This window comes from Chinchilla lanigera, unplaced genomic scaffold, assembly GCF_000276665.1.
Source record: "Chinchilla lanigera isolate Chin_1 unplaced genomic scaffold, ChiLan1.0 scaffold00092, whole genome shotgun sequence".
NCBI lineage: Eukaryota > Metazoa > Chordata > Mammalia > Rodentia > Chinchillidae > Chinchilla > Chinchilla lanigera.
The window spans coordinates 813,238-832,900 of NW_004955493.1; the positions used below are offsets into that span (position 1 = coordinate 813,238).

General features: G+C 54.7%; 1 protein-coding gene across 21 annotated transcripts in view; it reads left to right on the forward strand.

Annotated features, from left to right (window-relative positions):
* The window catches only part of Vwa3a (von Willebrand factor A domain containing 3A), a 48,961-nt gene extending 32,430 nt beyond the window's left edge, over positions 1-16,531 (forward strand). For 5 of the 21 annotated variants that reach the window (XM_013504833.1, XM_005405060.2, XM_005405057.2 and 2 more), the window contains 15 exons: positions 199-269; positions 3,334-3,486; positions 4,748-4,838; positions 5,676-5,780; positions 6,341-6,438; positions 7,659-7,790; positions 8,865-8,973; positions 11,141-11,285; positions 12,203-12,347; positions 13,006-13,157; positions 13,756-13,797; positions 14,020-14,143; positions 15,240-15,337; positions 15,511-15,576; positions 15,751-16,531. In XM_013504833.1, coding sequence (XP_013360287.1) covers positions 199-269; positions 3,334-3,486; positions 4,748-4,838; positions 5,676-5,780; positions 6,341-6,438; positions 7,659-7,790; positions 8,865-8,973; positions 11,141-11,285; positions 12,203-12,347; positions 13,006-13,157; positions 13,756-13,797; positions 14,020-14,143; positions 15,240-15,337; positions 15,511-15,562 — 1,517 coding nt within the window. In that variant the 3' untranslated portion in view covers positions 15,563-15,576; positions 15,751-16,531. Of the gene's footprint in view, positions 1-198; positions 270-3,333; positions 3,487-4,747; positions 4,839-5,675; positions 5,781-6,340; positions 6,439-7,658; positions 7,791-8,864; positions 8,974-9,244; positions 9,747-9,832; positions 10,706-11,140; positions 11,286-12,202; positions 12,348-13,005; positions 13,158-13,528; positions 14,144-15,239; positions 15,338-15,510; positions 15,577-15,750 lie in introns of those variants that run through there. The other 16 variants (XM_005405059.2, XM_013504836.1, XM_005405061.2 and 13 more) reach the window with 15 other exon arrangements.
* The last annotated feature ends 3,132 nt before the right edge of the window (positions 16,532-19,663 follow it).

Sequence of the window (19,663 nt, forward strand, 5' to 3'; positions counted from 1 at the left end):
CCTGGGCTCCAGGCCAGCCCCACTGCCGGGCACCACTCCCGCTGGGCAGTGTTGGGGGAGGCTGGTCGGCCCACCCCGCTGACGTCTCACCTTGTCTCTGGGCTTGAGCTGCCTCCACACGGTTCGTGTGCATCCCATTGTGGGGCCTGGCCGGGCCCCAACCTCCTCCCGGACACCCACAGTGTGCTTCCTTTGCAGGCATTTATGAGAGTGATGACATCAGTGCCATCAAATCTGAGATGGAAAAGGCCCTCAACTACTCCCAGAAGGTATGCCTGGGCTTGGGCCAAGCGTCTGCCGGCCTCCGTGCTCCCTTCCGGGGTCTGCGACAACAAAGGACCAGACACTGGGCGACTTACAGTGAGGGGCATTTATTTGCTTACACTGCTGGAGGCTACAAGTCTGAAACCAGGGTCATCAGCAGGACTGTACCTTGGGCAGCCTTACCTCCTCCTAGCTTTGGTGAGGGCCAACGTTCGAGGGGGAAATTGTACCCAACGTTTGTTACAAATGGCAAAGAATTTACACATTTAAGACTATGGTGATAGAGGAGAGGGACCGAGCTCAACTCCAGACAACGGCAAAGACAAGTGGGACTTTTCAGCCCGTGAGCAGAGTCAGGGTGACACCAGGTGGGGTTGAGGAGGCAGGCACCCCAAAAGGAGACGAGGGCCTTGCCTCGCCCCTCCCGTGGGGTGTGTTGTAGGTTTGTCGGCTTACGTTACACAAAGGGTTTCAGGACACGTCGGTGAGAGGCAGAAACGAAGGAGTATGCAGTCAGAGCAGAGCGCAGGCCCTCGAGGGGCGCGGGAGGGTCTAGGGCTGGGGTTTCCATCTGGTCTTGGGGAGCCCTAAAGATCGGCGATGTAAGGCACACGTTCCTACGGTCTGTCAGGCTGCCCGCCGGGGGGCCATGTCAGAACGCGAACTATTTGCAAGTGTTTGGAGTTCAGTTCTGCCCACCTAATAGCGCTTGCTTGCAGTTGGGAGTCTGTGGGAGGAAGGGCGATTTACAAGCAAAAAGCACAAGCCCAATCTGCATGTCTGTTGCACTTTTTAGGGTTTCTTATAAGAGAAAAGGGCATTGTCACCTTGAGGAACTCTGTTTTTCTTAAAAATAACTTTAAAACTACAATTTTCCTTGTCTCCTTTTTAGTTCTCTTTGTTTCTTCTTTCCCATCTCAAGTGGATGGAAAATTACTGAAAAGAACATGATCAGCTGTCAAGAGCAGGGAATTCTTGCTAAACAAGAACCTTGCTAAAAGGAAGGCCAAGGACTTAGACATCAAGGAGGCAGATGAAGAACCTGATCAGACACCAAGGGTGGGCTGTTGTCACCAAGGTGACTTGGCAGAATTCTTTGCTAAAATTGGGTGCCGCAGTCTAGGGCGGGGCCTCGCTGAGGACACGGCTCAGAGGAGCCTGACTGAAGTTCGGGACAGGGAGGGGTCCACATCCTCGGCCACGCTGGCGTTTATTCCTTCCTTTCTGGCAGCATGATTGCAATGGCTGCCTTCATCTTCACATGGGGGTCTTCCCTGTGTGTGTGTGTCTCCAGTATGGCCTGATCTTAACTTACCTCCCAATTATACCTGCGAGGGGAAATCTGCGGCCTCTGACGTGCTGGGCAAGGGCTCTACCGCTGAGCCGCACCCCGAGCCCAGGCTCCCTCCTGTCTCCTTCCTGTGGCTGTTTTTTTCTTCTGTATACTACGCATTCTGGCCTCCTTCGAGTTCCTTGAGCACATCAAGCCATTCCTCCGCTGTTTCGTCCGCCTGCCATTGCCCTCCCAGAGCTTCCACAGCCTGCTGTCCGTCATGCAAGGCTCAGTGAAATACTACCTCTTCCTCAGGGGACGCGAACAGTACCAGGTGCCGTTAAAGGCAGGAGATGGCTCTGTTACGGGAAGAACGTAACAGGGAGAACGAGCAGGGAGAACGGAAATAAGGAAGCAGACGTGCGAGCATCTCAGGGAGCACTGACAGCAGGAGCCTGTGGGAGGTCAGGGAAGGCGCCTGGGACAAAGGCAGTTGTACGGGCCTGCGAAGTGACAAGTGAGGGTGTCCTCGCGGCAGGTGGAAAAGATGGGCTGGAGAGAGAGAGTCTGGGGCCCTGCACCTGGGGCTGGGTGGAGTCGGGCGGGGGAGGGCTGTGAAGATTCACCCTGACTCCCGTGCTGATTACTACCGTTTGCAGAATGCTCATCTCCCCGACTAAACTGTGCTTCCGGGAGGACAGGACCAGTCTCCCTGTTTTTTCCCTCCAAGGCTAGTGGATCCTTGGATCTGTGGCTCCCCTAACGGTGCCTTCGCGGTCCTCTCTGACAGGGCCCCTCTGGCACTCTGTAAACCCCTCCTCCTCCAGTACACACCAGTCCCATTCCTACAGCTGACAAACCCACCCCCAGTATTAATGGACAAAAATGGTTAAATCACAGGGCGTGGTGGCGTACGCCTGTAATCCCAGCACTCGGGAGGCTGAGGCAGGAGGATGGTTGTGAGTTCGACACCAGCCTGGGCTACAAAATGAGCTCAAGGCCAGCCTGAACTGCATAGCGAGACCCTGTCTCAAAGAGACAAAAAAAAAAAGTTAAATCCACCCTTCCTTGAGAAGGGTATTTACCTTTGAATAGTGTCCTCTGGTGTTTTGATTGAGAATAATTCCTGGAGAAGTTTTCAGGCCTTTGAGAAACTTGCCGGCAAAGGAATAAGCGTTATATTGTAATTTTTCTCCAGGTCTGGAGTCAGCCCTGGGCACGTGATGAGCTGGCCAGGACCTGTGTATGCCCAGATGTTTTGTTTTGTTTTGTTTGTTTGTTGAGGTTTTTTTTCCCCAGTACCGGGGCTTGAACTCACGACCTTGTGCTTGCTGGGCAGGCTCTGTGCCGCTGAGCTGAATCCCCAGCCCTGCCCAGGTGTTTTAAATGCAAAGAAAGACCCCTGGCTTCGGACTCAGAGCACCGTGGGTTTGAACTGAAGCTCCTCTCCCTACTAGTAGTACGGGCTTGGGCCTTAAGCTCACGGAGGCTTGGTTTCCTCATCTGTAGGGTGGAGATCAGGTAGCACCCGCCCTGCGGCCTAGGCGGCATGTCTTGCTGCAGGAGGGCCTGTGACTCGCGGGTTCTAACTAGCCCAGTGTCTGGTGCACCCCGGGCCTCCCTCTCAGGGTACTTATTATTGGTCATAAGTTGATCCTCAGTACTCAGCCCAAGGGCATTCTAGTGACAGAAAGCGGCATAGGCGGGTGCCAGGCACTCTTTCCTGCCGTGTATGTCCGTCTGTCTGTCCACACTGGCTGGGGAGCACTGACCAACCCTCCCAATCCTTGTTGTAGTGCGCCTTACTGGTGGCCTCCCTGAAGAACCATTTGAGAAAAGAACTGGAAGGTGCAGCCCTCTCTAAAGAAAAGCCAGCGGTGCTCAAGCAAAGAAGTCAGCCCAAGAAATCCTCTCTTCCCAAGCCTACAACCCCCTCGAAGGCCAAAATGGTTTGACTCCTCCCCCTAATAACACACGGAGCATTGTGTTTCCAGTTTGTTTCCTGGTCTTTCCTAGCTCTTAAAGAGACTAGGGCAAGGCTCGCAGGCCCCAGAGCAGTTCGGGTGGAGGCAGGGACTCCCGCGGTGTGTCCCATGGGTGCCTCCCATCCTGGCCCCAAGGAGAGGACCTGCTCTGCTCTCGGCTCTGGCGGCATCTCTGGCCTCCCTCACCTCACCTTCTGTGCTGCCTGGCTGTGCCGGGTTTGTTCCTTAGCCTGGTACTAGGCCCTCATGGTTGCGTGTAATAGCTCATCCTGGGAGGGTCCCTCGGGAGCGAAGGAGTGCGTCTAAGCCCAGGCTCCGCTTGGCCTCTTGGGGGCTGAGGGGGCCCGGTGCCTGCCAGAGGCTCACCCCCGCCACCGCCTGTCAAAGGTGTGCTGCATACGTCCCCACCCCTCCTCAGAAATCAGAAGGGGCCTGTAGCGGAGAGACCCCTGCCCCGCAGTAGTGCCGTGGGGCCGAGAAACCAGGGTTTCTTCAGCTGCTCACTGGCTGAGGCCTTTGTGAACCCGGCACATTTCCACTGTGAACACATCCACCCCAGACAGTGTGCGGCTGCCTTTCCGGGGGATTCCGCGCACACGGGCATGGCCTCACCCGACGAGCTCGAACGGCTTCTTCTACATCACCCTCTCTTATGCCTTCCCAGATCCTGGGGAAAACTCTAGAACTTGAGGTTCTCCTCCTGACACGAGACTGGGGGTCCCCAGAGTTAGCAGAATCCCAGCCAGGCCCTTCCCACGGCAGCTCACCTGGAGGTCCCCTAAGCTGGCATGAAGCCCTGACGACTCTGTTTAACTTTTGCCACATTCCAGGTGTACTCAGTGAGGAAGAACGCCCCCCCAATAAAACCAGGTCCCCAAGAAGGCCCCGAAATGGCCTGAACAGTTTGTCGTGCGGGAGACCTAGAAATCTCAGTCTAGTAGGATGGGGGGCAGAAAACCTCTGAGGAAAACTCGCAAATCCCACAGCTGCCTGGGCATGCGCTCTCGTCCTGCCTGGTACCACACACACTCCTGGACAGTCACGGCTTTTCACCCCAGACCGAGCCCCTCTGAGTTTTCTGCTGGAGATGGCCTCCACGTACAAGGAGTTGACGCCTTAGGCTCCTCCCTACCAGAGCTCCTGGTTGACAGAATGGAGCTGGGTGCCTGGGGTGCCGCCTGCCACAGAGGCAGGCCCCTGATGGGAAATAGGACCTGTTTTCTAGAGCCTTAAAGAAGACCCAGAAAGAGAGAGGAGCCCGCCGCCCAAAGCTCCGAGAGGTCCTCTGCTCAGCGGCAAAGTGGGCGCCTCCTCGGGTAAGGCCGGGCTGTGGGCCGGCAGTGGGTGGTGGGATGGCCTGGACGCTGCGGGGTGTGGATTAGCCGTGATGGGAAATGGTCACGAGGTAGCACACACCTGTAACCCCGGCACTCTGAGAGGCTGGGCCAGGAGGATCGCAGGTTTCAGCCCAGCCTGGGCAATTTAGCAACTTATCAAGACCCGGTCTCAAAATGACACATAGAAGAGACTCGGGATGTAGCCCAGTGTGGGGTCCTCAGTGCGACGCCAGTGACCAGGAGTCGTGATCGTGTGCCGCCATCTTCCAGGAGGGTCCCGGTCTGTGCAGTACGTTCTCTATAAGACCCTCACTGTATCCCCAGGAACTAATGCTCACAGGGACTGAAATTTGCCAACGGCTTGTGATAACCAACCAGTATTTTTACAAAAGCCCTCAGCTCATAAACTTAAGACCATGTACCTTTATTGTAAGGTCACATATGCAGCAGGGCGGCTCTGGGCAGAGCTCCGGGGTCAGCAAGACCAGGGTGAAATCTTTGCTGTACTTACTAACCCGACTCCCGCTTAGCTCGTGGAGGACCTAGGGGCCATGAGGGTGAAATGACACGGTATATGGAGCATTACCACCTCGCCTGGCACATATCAGGACTTGGGGACAGTAACTGTGGTTACCGCTGGTCCGGGTGAGGCCAGGGGCTCAGAGTGGGGGCAAGAGCTTGCTTCAGAGCCATCTTAGAGCCCATTTCCGGGGTAGAGGAGAGCTGACACTGAGATGTCGCTATGTCAGGCTGTGCGGCTGTAGCACAGGAATCTCTGAGGCCACCGGCCAACAAGCCAATCGTCTCTCTCTCCAGCCCAGCCCGTGAAAGAAGGGACAGCACACGGGGGGAGGAAGACCAAAGCACGGGCAGCAGAGACGGCTCTCTCCCCGTTCTATACAGAGACCGGGAATGCCGTAGGTACGGCAGAGACTCCCTGAGTATGTGAACTGCCCCTGGCCCTGTGGGAAAGAAAGGGCAGCAGGCCTCCGGGCAAGGAGACCCCTCCAGCCACCCCAGGACCTACGCTCCCCGCAGAGCCCTGCAGCGGGCCTGTCTCCAAACAGCTCAGCTCTCCAGCCCAGGGAAGTGGACTTGCAGTCTTGCCTCTGCCAGAGCAGGAGGAAAGTCAGTACGAAGATGAGATCTCCCACAGTCCTTGGGCACGCTGGTGCTGCCCACGGGGGCAGCTTCCTTAGCCCTGAGGCTGGTCGGGAAGCGGGTGGAGGAGGTTCCCAGCCAGCCCGATGGACTGCCGTGAGATGGCCCCCACCCAGCAGCCGCTCACTGCTGTGTGGGAAGAGAGGTCCTAGGCACCCCGCCCATCTGCTCCGTAGCCTTGCTTTGCCTCCCAGCAAACTCCAGCTGAGGACCCGTACCACTGACTTGACCGGCCGAGAAGCTGCCCCTAGAAAAGGAGTGGTGAGGGGAAGCGGGGGGGAAGGAAGATGCACACGGTGACCTCGCTGTGCTTCTCCTAGGCTCGGTGTACAAGAAGTACCCTCAAGGAAGGAGTATCAGCAGGGCCAGCTCTTCTGTTGAGTTGCCCAGGAAGGACACTGTTTGCTCAAGCCAAGAGGTATGCAGCTGTCCTGACCACATACCCACCTAGACAGTAATTCCTTCACCAGGTGTGGTGGTGCAGGCATATGATCCCAGCACTCGGGAGGCTGAGGCAGGAGGATGGCTGTGAGTTGGAGGCCAGCCTGGGCTACAAAGTGAGTTCAAGGCCAGCCTGAACTGCACAGTAAGACCTTGTCTCAAAAAGACAAAAAAAAAATCTTTCCCTTCCTCAAACCATTAATTCTAGGAGGTTGGGTGCACTTCACAAGAGAATAGACCTGCTAAAAATGATAACAGTCAAACAGACCCAGGTTCAAAACCCGGGCCTGTCACTTCCTGGCAAGGTGATCTGGGGGAAGTTGTGTAGCTACACGCAGTCTCAATGTCCTTGTAAAGTGAAGGCAGGAGATGAGAGTGGCATGGTGATGCTTGTGTAACCCCAGCACTCTGACAGCCGAAGCCTGGAGGATCGCAAGCTCAAGCCCAGCCTGGGAACCTCAACAACTTAGTAAGACCTCCTCTCAAAATTAAAAAAAAAAAAAATGAGCCTAGGGGCAGGGGCAGTTGATGTGAAAACTGATTAAAGTGCATTTTGTGGGAAGTGCTTTAATGCTATCAGATCCTTTTGGTTGCAAGTTGTAGAAATCTTTTGTTTGTTTGATTTTGAAACAAGGCCTTGCTCTATAGTTTACGTTGGCCTTGAACTCACTATGTAGCCCAGACTGTGAACTTGTGGCGATCCTCCTGCCTCAGCCTGTTGACTGCAAGCATAACAGACGTGCACCACCATACCCACTTTAGAAATCTCCTTCTTGTTCACACCATCTTGCTTTCTACAACCATTCGTGAAAATCTGAGCCTGGTTCTGACTGGTCCATCCAGGATGCCACGCTCTGACTGCCCTGAGCCTGCCATGCTGGCATCCACTGAGACACGACATTGTCCTAGCTGATTTAGAGGCCGAACTTCAAACCCACTGGGGTTCTCCACCCAGGCTTAACACAGATGTCGGAGAGCAGCGATGTCCCCTAAGTAAGGACTGGGAGGCGCCCCGTACATTTTGTTTCTTGCTCTCTGTTTCTCACACACTTCTTCCCCCGGCTGGGTGAAGAAGCCGCGCCCAGAGCGCGCTCAGTGAGGACCCGGAAGCCCGCTGTTCAAACGTGAGGTTCTGACCGATGAGGCGGACGCTCGGGCCTGACTGCCTACGTGATCACTCTTGTCTCTGCTCTAAAGTGGGTGGCGAATTATGGGCTGAGAAAACTGAAGCTGGAGATATCCAGATGCCTGGGTCCCAGCTGCCCGCATCAGAGGTCCACCCAGAGCTCAGCCAAGCACTGCGCTGCCTTCCCCAGTGCGGAGATCAAGGTAAGTCTGCTTGTCTCGTTGTTGCCCTGACCGGGGCAGCTGCGAATGCAGAAAGCGGAGCCTGGGGCCTCCACATCCACCCACGCTCTGAGAACCCCAGCCCCGAAGCGGGACTCCCCTCACCCACCAGGAGACACAGAATCCTGTTTCGAGGAGAGATCGAGCCCCCCGAGGGCCTGAAATCCCTCTTCAGGGAACACAGGCCCCTGGGAGAGAGTGAGAAACAAGTGCCGAGCACATGGGCGATCGCTGAGGTGGTCCTCTAAAATACCCAGACACCCCCGCGCTGATGATGTTCAGCCCGGACGTCAGCAAGTCGGGGTGAGGGCAGGAGGCAGGGCTCCTTTCTCTATTTTCTAGTTTGGGGGTAGTCGGTTTTTTTCATTGTTTTGATGCTGGAACAAGTAATTTTAGTACGAAGTGAAAATAAAGTCTCTGGGCATGGTGGTATACACCTGTAATCCCAGTAGTTGGGAGGCTGAGGCAAGAGGATCGTTGTGAGTTCCAGACCAGCCTGGGCTACAAAGTGAGCTCAAGGCCAGCCTGAAATGCACAGCAAGAATTTGTCTCAAAAAGACAAAAAATAAAGTAAAATAAATAAAATAAAATAATTTCCCTTTCATATCACATTATCATATCACTAGAGGAAACTAAAAGTAGCCACAAAATTCAGAATTACCCATGCAAAGAACTTTGGTCATTTTTAGCATAGCGCCCCCTCTGACCAGGGCAGTCTTTCTGTTTGAAATTTATGAATCTCCAACCCCACCACTAAGGGTTTTCTATTTTAAAACTTGGAGGTACTGTAGGGATTTCTGTTTTTGTTTTTGTTTTTTGTTTTGTTAATTACGGTGACGTGATTGCCACAAAGGCATCACACTCACTTCCCACCCCTTCGCAGAACTGTGAGCTTGGTAGTTTAATAGAAGGGGAAAAGCTTTTCCATAAAGAACAACGTATGCCTAACAGATGTTTGGGAGCTGTGGCTCACAATGGAATAAACTATTTGGGGGTGATAAAAATGTGAAACGGCTGATGGGCGGCAGCTCTTCGCCTCCGCTTGCCTTGACCCAGGGAGAGGTGAGACACATTCAGTGGACGCTCAGGGAAATGGACGTGTACATCGTGTGCCTGACGAAGGTGATGAGGCGCTACGTCCAGCGGCTGCAGTGGCTGCTGTCTGGTGAGTCTGCCTGCTGTCCCGCGGGGCAGTGGAGGCTGACGCAGGGACCCAGGCCCAGTCCTCACCCAAGGTCAGGTCCTGCAGCATAGTAGGTCGGGGGATTAAGCCGGGGGGTCACCTGTGAGCAGCATGAGTTTGGGGTTCAGCTGGGTGGCGGCAGGGGAAGCATGGCCGCGGAACTCCAGGGAGAACTCAGACCTGTCCAGGCTGTCCTGCAAGGCCATCGGCTCACCGTGCCTTCCTGCACATAGCTGAGGCACTCCCCTTACAGGGATCCTGTCACACCGCCATCAAGGTAGAGAGGAGGGATCCCGACCGAGGATAACCTCTGCTGTTATTACGGAGAGTGCCCAGGGAGGCAAACAGGGAAGGCAGGGGCAGCTGGGGTGCCAAGACCATCTGGGGCCGAGAGAATGTGGGCTTTGTGGGCTGGGGGGTTCCAGGGACAATCGGAGGAAGGAGGGGTCTTACACAGAGTCCTGCGGGCAGCTTGTGTGGGCCACGCGGGTTCCGGGGCAAAGCAGTCCTCAGCTCTGGCACAGCTCCTGCTATAAATGTCTGGGCAATGGTGGGTGTCGTGACTGCTGCTTTCCAAAGCCTCCGAGTCGGACGCGATGCCACGTGTGGCTGTCAGATCAGACGCTGGGGCGGAGCAGAGAGAGCGGGCCCTCCGTCCCAGTTCCCACGAACCCCAGCATGGGGATGCAGACCCCGCACAGAGGCTCCAGAAACCCCTTCTGCGCTGGAGCCCCGCCTCGCACACGGGTCTACGCGTGAGCACCGATACTTCTTTTTTTTTTTTTTTTTTTTGGTTTTTCTCCGGTACCGGGAACCGAACTCACGACCTTGCGCTTGCCAGGCAGGCGCTTTGCCGCTGAGCTAAATCCCCAGCCCCGAGCACCGATACTTCTAAACTGAGTAGGGCTCGCTCTGTCTCTCCCTGTCTGACTCTGTCTCTGTCTCCCTGTCTCTTTCTGCCTCTCTCTTTCTCTCCATCTCTGTCTCTCCGTCTCTGTCTTTCCATGTCTCTGTCTCTCTCTCTCTCTCAGTTCAGCAAATAAGTCTTCCTGTCCTGTTAGGAGCTACAGAAAGGTGAAAGGCAAAACCCCCCACGGTCACTGAGCTCAGGGAGGACGCGGTCCAGGAGGAGACAGATGTTAAGGAAGAATCACAAACAAGTTTAGTGTCACGAGTGCGACAAGTGTGAGCGAGGGAGCGTGGTGCTCACAGAGGCACCGGCCTGGCCGGGAAGGTCCAAGAGGCTTCTCAGAGGAGGTGACACGAGCTGGGAGCTGAAGACTGCACGGATGTCAACAGGCAAAAGCAAAGGACGGGCCTGGGCTGGGTGCCGAGCAGGAGGCAGGAAGCTGAGCGCAGAGGCTGAAGGAGGAAGCCGGTGTGGGCTGAGGGAGGCCCAGGGGGCCGTCTGAGAGCTGTGGCCATGGCACAGACTGTTACTTGTTAAGAGCAGAGCGGTAGAAACCCATGAAAAGATTTTAAATAAGAGAAAAGCAATCAAGTCAGTGCTTGGGAAACTTCCTGTGGCCGCTACTCGGAAAATAAATTCTCAGGAAGGTGAAGTGAAACGAGAGTGACTGAGTCACAGCCCAGATGAAAGAATAAGATAGCTGGGAAGCCAGGCGTGACGGCACAGCACTTATAATCCCAGAACACCGGGAGGCTGAGGCAGGAGGATCACAAACTCAACCTCAGCTTGGGCAACACAGCAACTTAACAAGACACTATCTCAAAATTAAAAAAAAATAAAAAGTCTTGGAATATAGCTCAGTGTAAATGTGCTGAGTTCAATCCTCAGTACTAGAAAAAGTAAGATATCTGGGGAAGAGCAACAGGGATGGAGAGGGACGAAGCAGGCAGAGTTGGATCAGGGTTGTAAACCGCCGAGCTCGCACTGTCCCTCTGTCTGCTGACTGGCTGGCGGGGATCCTCATGGAGCTCCCCACCCGCTTCCGGCCGGCTTCCCTCTTATTCTCCCCTGTCAGAGGCACTGTCCGAGCTCGCCAGGTGAGTCCCGGGAGGCCCTCGGCGGTGGGAGCGGCCAGCGCCGTCCTGTCCCGGAGAGCGCTGGTCTACCCTGCGGCAGTTTGTCGCTGCCACTGCCCCCGTGGAACGGAGGAAGGACGCTGCCTCTGTCCCGCTTGGACAGGCAGTCGCCGAGCCTTTGGTGCCATCTTGGAGAAGAAAGTGTGCGTCCTGCTGGACACGTCCGGGTCCACGGGCCCCTACTTGCAGCAGGTGAAGGCAGAGATGGTTCTGCTGATCTGGGAGCAGCTGCGGGAGCGCTGTGACAGGTGGGCCGGGGCAGGAGCGGGGCCGGGGTGGGGTGGGGGGCAGTCGCTGGGATTCCACCAGCCAAGCACACCGCCTGCTCACAGGTCCAGCCAGCCTGGACGTTCCGAAACGCTCTTCTCGCTGGCACCGCGCAGCTGGGGCCGCCGCGTCCTGCTGCGATGCGGAGGGAAATGAGTGTGTCTTAGAGTTCCATCGCCAGCCCAGAGGCACTTAGAATCACAGCAGAGGCACCAGCACGTGGCCTTGAATTGCAGTTTTCAGCTGGACATTTTTTCCAGTTCTGGAGATCAAACCCAGGCTCTTTCTCATGCTAGGAAAATGCCCTGCAATTGGCCTCTACCCCCAGACCTTGACATTGATTTTTTTCCAGGATGCTGAGGATTGAAACCGGGGCCTCTGCACTGAACTACATTCTAGCCTGCTTTTGTTTTTTATTTTTGCACATGTTCTCACTAAATTGCTAACTTGCCTGGGCTGGGCTCAGACTTGAGATCCTCCTGCCTCAGCTTTCCAGAATGCTAGGACTACAGGTGTGCACCGCCATGCCGGATCTGAACCTGATTTTTTTAAGTGTAGGAAGTTTCCCTCTCTGCCCAGAAAGAGGACAGCAACAGATACTGGTTCGAGGCTGGAACTTGTTCCTGTCTTAATAGTACTAGGAGTAAACACTCATTCACGGAGCACTTCCGGTGTGACAGGCGCTTTACGTGCCTGATTTCGTCAGTCCTTAGAGAGGCTGAACACGTGCCCAAGACCACACGCTCAGTCAGTGCCAAGCGGGGCTTCACAACCCCTCCCAGGGCCACTCACGCCGGGGCCTTCAGTGAGCAGCGCTCACGGAGGTCACCCCGCAGAACTCGACACAGGCTGTTCTAACCCGCCTCCCCCCGTCTCACCTTATCTCTCCTCCTCCCAGTTTTAACCTGCTCAGCTTTTCAGACAGCCTCGAGCCGTGGCGGGACACCCTGGTGGAGGCCACAGATGCGGCGTGTCACGCAGCTATGCAGTGGGTGACCCATCTGCAAGCCCAGGGGAGCACCTCGATCCTTCGAGCATTTTCGGCAAGTGAACCCAGTTGAAGAACCCGGCCCTGAAGAGCAGAAAAAACACCAGCGTCCCCTATGCTGATGTTGCGTGATTTACAAAATGTTCTCTTCTTCCCAACAACCCAGCGAGAAAGGGTTCTTATTCTCACTTTAAAATGGAAACAGAGCCAGGTGTGGTAGCGCACACCTGTGATCCCAGCACTTAGAAGGCTGAGGCAGGAGGATCATTGCGAGTTTGAGACCAGCCTGGGCTACAAAGTGAGCTCAAGGCCAGCCTGAACTGCCTAGCTTGACCCTGTCTCAAAAAGAGAACAATAGGGTTGGGGATATAGCTCAGGTGGCCAGGGCAAGGTCATGAGTTCAATCCCCAGTACTAAAAAAAAAAAAGACAAAAATAAATAAATAAATAAATAAAATGAAGACAAAGGCTCAGAGCGGTTAAGTGACTTACTTGGGGTTAATCAGCTAGGCTGTGCTCTTACCCCTAACCCTCAGCACTTCCTTGACCGGCCTTAGGCTGAGATGGGGGTCTCAGTCTTAACTGACAAGTCCGTAGCAGCCAATCACACACGTTTTCCTCAGGGACATCAGGGACCACTATCAGGTAGTTGGATTTCCCCCTTCCTGGTGAGCCCTGCCTCCCAAGGGTGACAACGTCCCTGTGCTCTCTCAGAAAGCTTTCAGTTTTCACGACGTGCAAGGATTGTACCTGCTGACCGACGGGAAGCCAGACACAAGCTGCAGCCTGGTTCTTGATGCAGTCCAAAGACTCCAGGAGGAAAGGGACGTGAAGGTTCACACCGTCTCCCTGAGCGGCACCGACAGGTGGGCCTGCTTCTTCCCCCAGGGCCGCCTCCTCGGGGTGCCGGGGGATCTGAGCGTCTCACCTTCCTTAGACACCGACCTCTCCTGGGCCCTTGTCCTAGACGTCTGCAAATAGGAAATGCATTGTTTTTAAGCGGGTCTGGGGAAATGTTACACACAGAGCACAGCCCCTTTCTCTGCCCCACTGACCCATCCACAGCCTGGGCTTTTGCGAGTGCGGCCCGACTCACATAGCGAGTCCTCTTCTCCCTCACGACCTCTCTGGCGAACACGTTTGTGAATGTGTGGGGGGAATGTGGAGGTTCACCTCTGTGTGTGTCTAGAGAGGAAAACATGACAGATTAACGTAGGACCAGTATTTTTACCAACAGTCACCACAGAAGAATGCGTCTTAGATACGACTCAGCTCCTCCAGCAAAAATAAACAAGCAACTTTAGGGTCTGAGGATGCAGCTTGGCGGTAGAGCATGTGCTTAGCATGTACGGGGCTCCAGGTCTGATCCCAAACAAAACACAGCCCTTTACTACTAGCAAGCCTATTCCTTAGGCACACTTTCGCTCTTTGCCTAAATTGCAAGCTCAGGCTTAACCCACACAGGCCCTGGAGAGATGTCCAAGGAAGCACCCGACTGAGCTGGCCGTGAGTTTTGAGGGATCCAGGCCAAATGGGAACAGTAACACAGTCCCGCTCCAGAAGCCGGCCAGGAAGTGTTCCTGGTGATGCTCACAGGGGTCCCGGTGGCGCAGCCAAGGGGCACGGCCAGGCTGCTTTCCCTTGCCCTAGGGACTTCAGTTCTGCCTGGGTGAGGGCTCAGCGGGTCTCCCCAGCCTCACAAGCCCCCAGCCTCTGCTCCTCCCCTAGCGCAGCAGTTGAGTTCCTGAAGAAGCTGGCCTCACTCACTGGCGGCCGTTACCACTGCCCTGTCAGTGAGGACACATCCTGCAGGATCCGCGGCCTGCTCACCAGGGGCTTCATCGACGAAAGGGTAGGTCACGAGGTGCTGAGCGCGGGGCTGCAGAGTAAACCTTCACACGTGTGGGCTTAACCCGCGCTGTGTTTCCCTGAGGCTCCTCTCCATGTTGCAAAAGAAGCAGGTTTGGGGGTGTCATCAGTAACAGATCAGCTTATATTTGTTGAGCATTTACTGCATGCAAGTACTTTGCTTTAAATAGATAACCTGAGTTTCCATACTCCCGGGCACCAGTGTACTCACTTAGATTTGCAAGTAGGCTCGGAAAGGTTGAGAAATCTGCCTGAAATGAGAGGAAGGGGTGAAGCTGGTGCCCAAGACACCATGCTCATGACCTCTGTGCTTTAACTCCTGTGGATCTGTCCTCTGGCGTTCAGTTAACTGAAACACAGGTGTTCAGATCATCTGGTAAACAACAGATCCAGTGAAGTCCTAGGTTATCTACAAACTAATAAATCTTGTGAGCCCTTGATTTCTCCTAGTAAAGTAGAGGACCTCAGGCGGGCTTTAAAAATATTAACTACTCAAATTCCAGACCCTGGCCTCATTTTTATTTTTGTGGTACTAGGGACTGAACTCAGGACCTTCACATGGAGCTACATCTCCAACCCTTTAAAAATTATTATTATTGGGGCTGGGGATTTAGCTCAGCAGCAAAGCGCCTGCCTGGCAAGCGCAAGGTCATGAGTTCGGTTCCCGGTACCGGAAAACAAACAAACAAAAAAACCAAAAATTATTATTATTTTAATCCCAAATCTCAGTTGTCGTCATTTTACTGAGTGATTAGCCATGAGGTAAGGAGTCTGCACCACTTCTGTTGTCCTGGAGAGGTGCCGGCTTCCCTGAAGGTCAGGGTCCAACTTGCTTTGCCCCTGCCCTCTTCCCACACTGACTCCTGCATAGCTCGTTTCAAAGTGTCCTGTACGCAGAAGGACTGCCTGCACAGGCGGTAAGCTTCCCATCTCCAGAGGCATGTGAAAAAGGCCCACGAGATTTCCTTCCCTTACTGGGAAGCTGCATTTCATGTACTCTAAACTTCTGAGGTTTGGGATTTCAGGTCCCATCTGGTCATGCAACGGAGCAAACTTCAGACCCATTTCCCCTTCCCAAGGACCCCCCGCTGCCACTGTTTGAAGGCGATGACCTGAGGAGACTGGCCCAGGAGATCACCAAGGCCCGGAGAGCCCTTGCCCAGGCCCAGGTGTTCAGGTATGACCTTCTCCCACCTGCCTGTGCGCCAGCCCACTGGGCCCTGCCCCACCAGACGAGCCCACCTGGCCAGGGCACCCTTGCTCCAAGAGCTTCTGTCCTGCTGCTCCCCGTTCCCGGCCCCAGAGACCTGGGCACCAGGGAACCATCTTCCTTCCCCTTCTGCCCACCAGATCCCAGCTCCAGAAGAAGAGCAGTGCAGAGCCACAGGCCCCTCTTTGTTAGAGGAGAATTCTCAGGTACGGCAAAAGGTGGGCTGGCCGCCGGCCGAGCACCCACTAAGGGCCAGGTGGCGTGCTCTGTTTCGTAGACAGTTGTAACTGTGGAGAGGGGTCAGAAATTGTGACTCCTCTAAATAGAAAAGGCCATTCCCCAAAGAACCACTTACTAAGTTCATCTTGACCCTGGCACAGGAGGACGCAGAGAACTGTGACCCACAGATTACCCACAGGAAAGACAGGTCCAGGCGCCAGGACACGCTGGAAGTCTGGGAGGAAAGGCTCCGTTCTTTGGGCATGGAGCCACCTGTGGGTCCACGTTGGCTCTCCTGCCCTGTCCCCAACAATCCCATTCCAGCGGTGAGATTGCTGCTCACGGCCCGGCACCAGGCTCCCCGCCTGCAATGTCCTTCTTGCCACCCTCTGCGGGGGACCCCGCGCGGTGACATCAGCTCCACCGTGCGATGTCTCTGGACTCCGCAGCGCTGAGACCGCCAGGCACAGGCGGAAGTCCCCCCCTTCCTCTTGCAGCGGCCGCACTGATGCCTCTTGTGGCACTTGGCACTCGCTCGCTCGACTATCTTGCTCTCCTCCCGCACCGTGGCTCCGCCGGGGGAGGCCACCGTCCTGACCACCTGCGGGTCTCCGGCAGCTGCCAGGTGACAGACACGTGGGAACAGCATCGTGCGGAATGTGGGAGTCCCGATGGGGCCGTTCCTCCCTGGGGCCTCGCTCTGCTCCTTACCGCCTGCGGGCCAGAGCCGATCACTGCCGGCCTGACGGGGGAGAAGCAGCCGCAGTGTCCACCCCACCCCACGCGTGCTCCACCACACAGAGCGAATGTTCCGCTCAACGCTGAAACTCAGGCCGGGCCTTGCGGGCCCCGCTCCACTGTGTGCACGTGAAATGAATGTGGCGTGTGCTGCATCACCTGCAGTCATTTTCTAAAATTAAAATTTGCTTTTCTTTCCATGAATAGGATCAAAGAACTTTGTCGTCTTATTTTGTTTTCTGATGGTTGTTGTTACTGGTTTTTTGGCAGTACTAAGCATCGAACCCAGGGCCTTACACACGCTAGGCAAGTGCTCCACCCCTGAACTACATCCCCAGTCCAATTTTAACTTTGAAGTGACCACTGATATATGCATGTATAAATTTTCAGTGAGACAAAACTATTGAAAGAGTCATCCAGAATATATAAATAACATGATAAATAAATAGGGAAGTATAAATATCTTAATTTTTTAAAATGGACTAAAAACTCAAGCACAGATAGATAATAGATTCATGAAAACATATTCTGCAGCCTTACCTATCACAGACACGCAAAGTAAAACCACAGTCAGATAACACTACACACCCACCAGGAGGGCTGACTATAAAAAGACTGACAACATCAAGATAAGGAGCAGCTGAAGCGCTCCTACACTGGTGACTGGAGGAGGGTGTCAGGGGGTATACATTGGCTCAACCACTTTGGGAAACTATTTGCCAATTTCTACTACAGTAAAACACATGCCTACGCTGTGTCCGGGCAATTCTACTCTAAGATAAATGAGTGTGTAAGCTTGACAAAAGTGGCCTTGGGGTGTAGCTCAGTAGTTTAGCATGTGCAGGGCTGTGCTTCAGTCCCTGCTTCCAAAAAAAAATTCAAGCAAACAAAACAAAACAAAAAACCACATACAGAATGTTTATAGTAGTTGGAAACTACTTAAATATCCATTGATGGTAGGATGGGCAAATAAATTTTAATACATTTGCACAGTGGTATACTACACATCAATTTTTTAAAAGTCTGAGCTATAGCTATATTCAATAAGATGCATCAACCTCATGGAAAATCATGGGCAATCATGGGCAAAAGAAACCAGACACTAAAAGTATATACTGCATAATCCCATCTATGTGAAGTTCAGGAACAGACAAAACCCCTGCTTGGGGAGAGAAGTCAGGATAGTGGGTACCCTGCGCAGGGGGTGGAGGGCCATCTGGGGGCTGGAAATGTTGCATATCTTTATCTGGGTGGAGTGCTTTGGAATATCACCATGTCCACCAGGGCTGACCTGAGGAAATTTGATCCCCACTGTAAGGTATTAACAGGGTGGAAATTAACCCAACCTCCCCTTTGGGAGTGATTAGGATTAGATAAGGTCATCAGGGCAGAATCTGCATTACTGAATCCTAGTTTTTTTACAAAGAGAATGAGATAACAAAAAAATCAGATGTGGTGGTGCACACCTGTCATCCCAGCACTCGGGAGGCTGAGGCAGGAGGATCTTTGCAAGTTTGAGACCAGCCTGGGCTACAAAGTGAGCTCAAGGCCAGCCTGAACTGCATAGTGAGACCCTGTCTCAAAAAGACCGAAAGAGAGAGATACTCATGTATGTTCTCTGTCTCTCCTCTGGTGATGCTCTGTGTCACCCTGGAACGCTGGCTGTCAGATGTGGCCCTTTGACCTTGCACATCCAGAACTTTGAGCCAGAACAAACTTCTTTCCTTCACAAAGTCAGCCAGTTTCAGGTATTTCAGTACAGTAACAGAAGTGGACTAACACCCACATATGTAAGAGCACACGTATCAAGCGTTTTCACACTCAGCTTACCAAGGCTTCACAACCTCTGCTCTGGCCAGGCTCTGTGCCAGCCCAGGGAGCCTGCAGTGACCACAGCCTCCCCCACAGGGAGCCCTGTTCGGTCATCTCGAGCAGCTGCTGTGCTGTGGTGGTTGTGCTGGTGCCATCCGAACAAAGTGCCCCTGACCGAGTGGCTGAAACAATAGAAATTTATTGTCTCCTGGCTCTGCAAGCCGAAGTTCAAGGTCAAGGTACCCGCAAGTCCATGCCCCTCCTGAGGGCCCTAGGAAGCAGAGACGCCAATCTTTGCATGATGCGTTCCGCATGTGCGTGTCTGTGCCTCCCCTCTTTACCATGACACCAGTCTTGCTGGAGGAGGAACCCAGCCCCCGCCACTATGGTCTCCTCTTAATTACATCAGCAGTGGCAGTGACTCCATTTCTCAGCAGGATGACACTGCTGGGATACAGCTCAGAGGCACAGGCGCCTGACTGGCAAGTGTAAGGTCCCGAGTTCGATTCCCAGTACCAAGAGAAAAAACAAAACCCTCTCCTAAAATAGAAGTGAAGTTCTGTTCACTTGGGGAACACAGGGAAACGCACCCCGGTTGTAAGTGATGCTTCTCCTCAAGCCCACACCAGCGGCTGGCCCTGGGGAACATAAACTCCCCGGTCCTGGCTGTGGGAGAGGAAAAGGCTGGTCTTTGTGAACGGAAGCAGGGACGGGCGATTCAGGAAGGGGCAGAGCAGCGTTCAAATCCCAGTCTCTCCTAGGACGATAATCGCTGCCGTTGGTCGGGCACCAACAGGACGGGCCTGCGTTCCGCATTTTGCACGTAAACCACACGCTCACACGTCATTCTGTACAGGAGACACCTTTTCCAGTTCATGGGTGAAGAAACAGCCTTGGGCCCAAAGACGCAGCAAGAAAGCGGCAAAACCAAGCCTTAAAACCAGACCGACCCTGCGCCCCTTGCTGGAACCTGTTTCCCGGCCTCTAAAATTGGGCTAAAACAATCGTGAGGATGCAGGAGGATAGCGTTCCATCCGGCGCACAGCATAGGCACGCACGATCTTCCCTGCGCCCCCCATGCCGCAGGGCACGTCCACTTCACCGGCCGCTCTCCTTCCGCCCCGCCTAGAGCCGCAGCGACGCGCCCTGTCTCGGCGCCGCTGCTCCGGGTAGCAGCTCTCCGGTCGGCCCGCGCCCGCCCCTGCGCCCCCGCCGCTCCAACACTCATCCTCCGGGGATGGCGAGACAGGCCGCGCCCCCGCCCGGGGGAGGGCCGGCAGGAAAGAGCCCCATGGACGGAGGACGATGGGCCGGGGCCGGGGCGCACGGGGCAGGCGGAGGCAGGACCGGAGGGCGCAGGGCGGAGGGCGGAGTCCCGGGGCGGAGCGCACGCACGGGCGTTCGGCTGCACCGGCAGCACGGGGTGCAACCACAGACGGCCTGCGCTGGCGGAGAGACCGCCGCCGAGGGGGCGGCCGGCGGACGGACGGAAGGCAGCGAGAGGCGCGGGGAGACGCGCGGTTA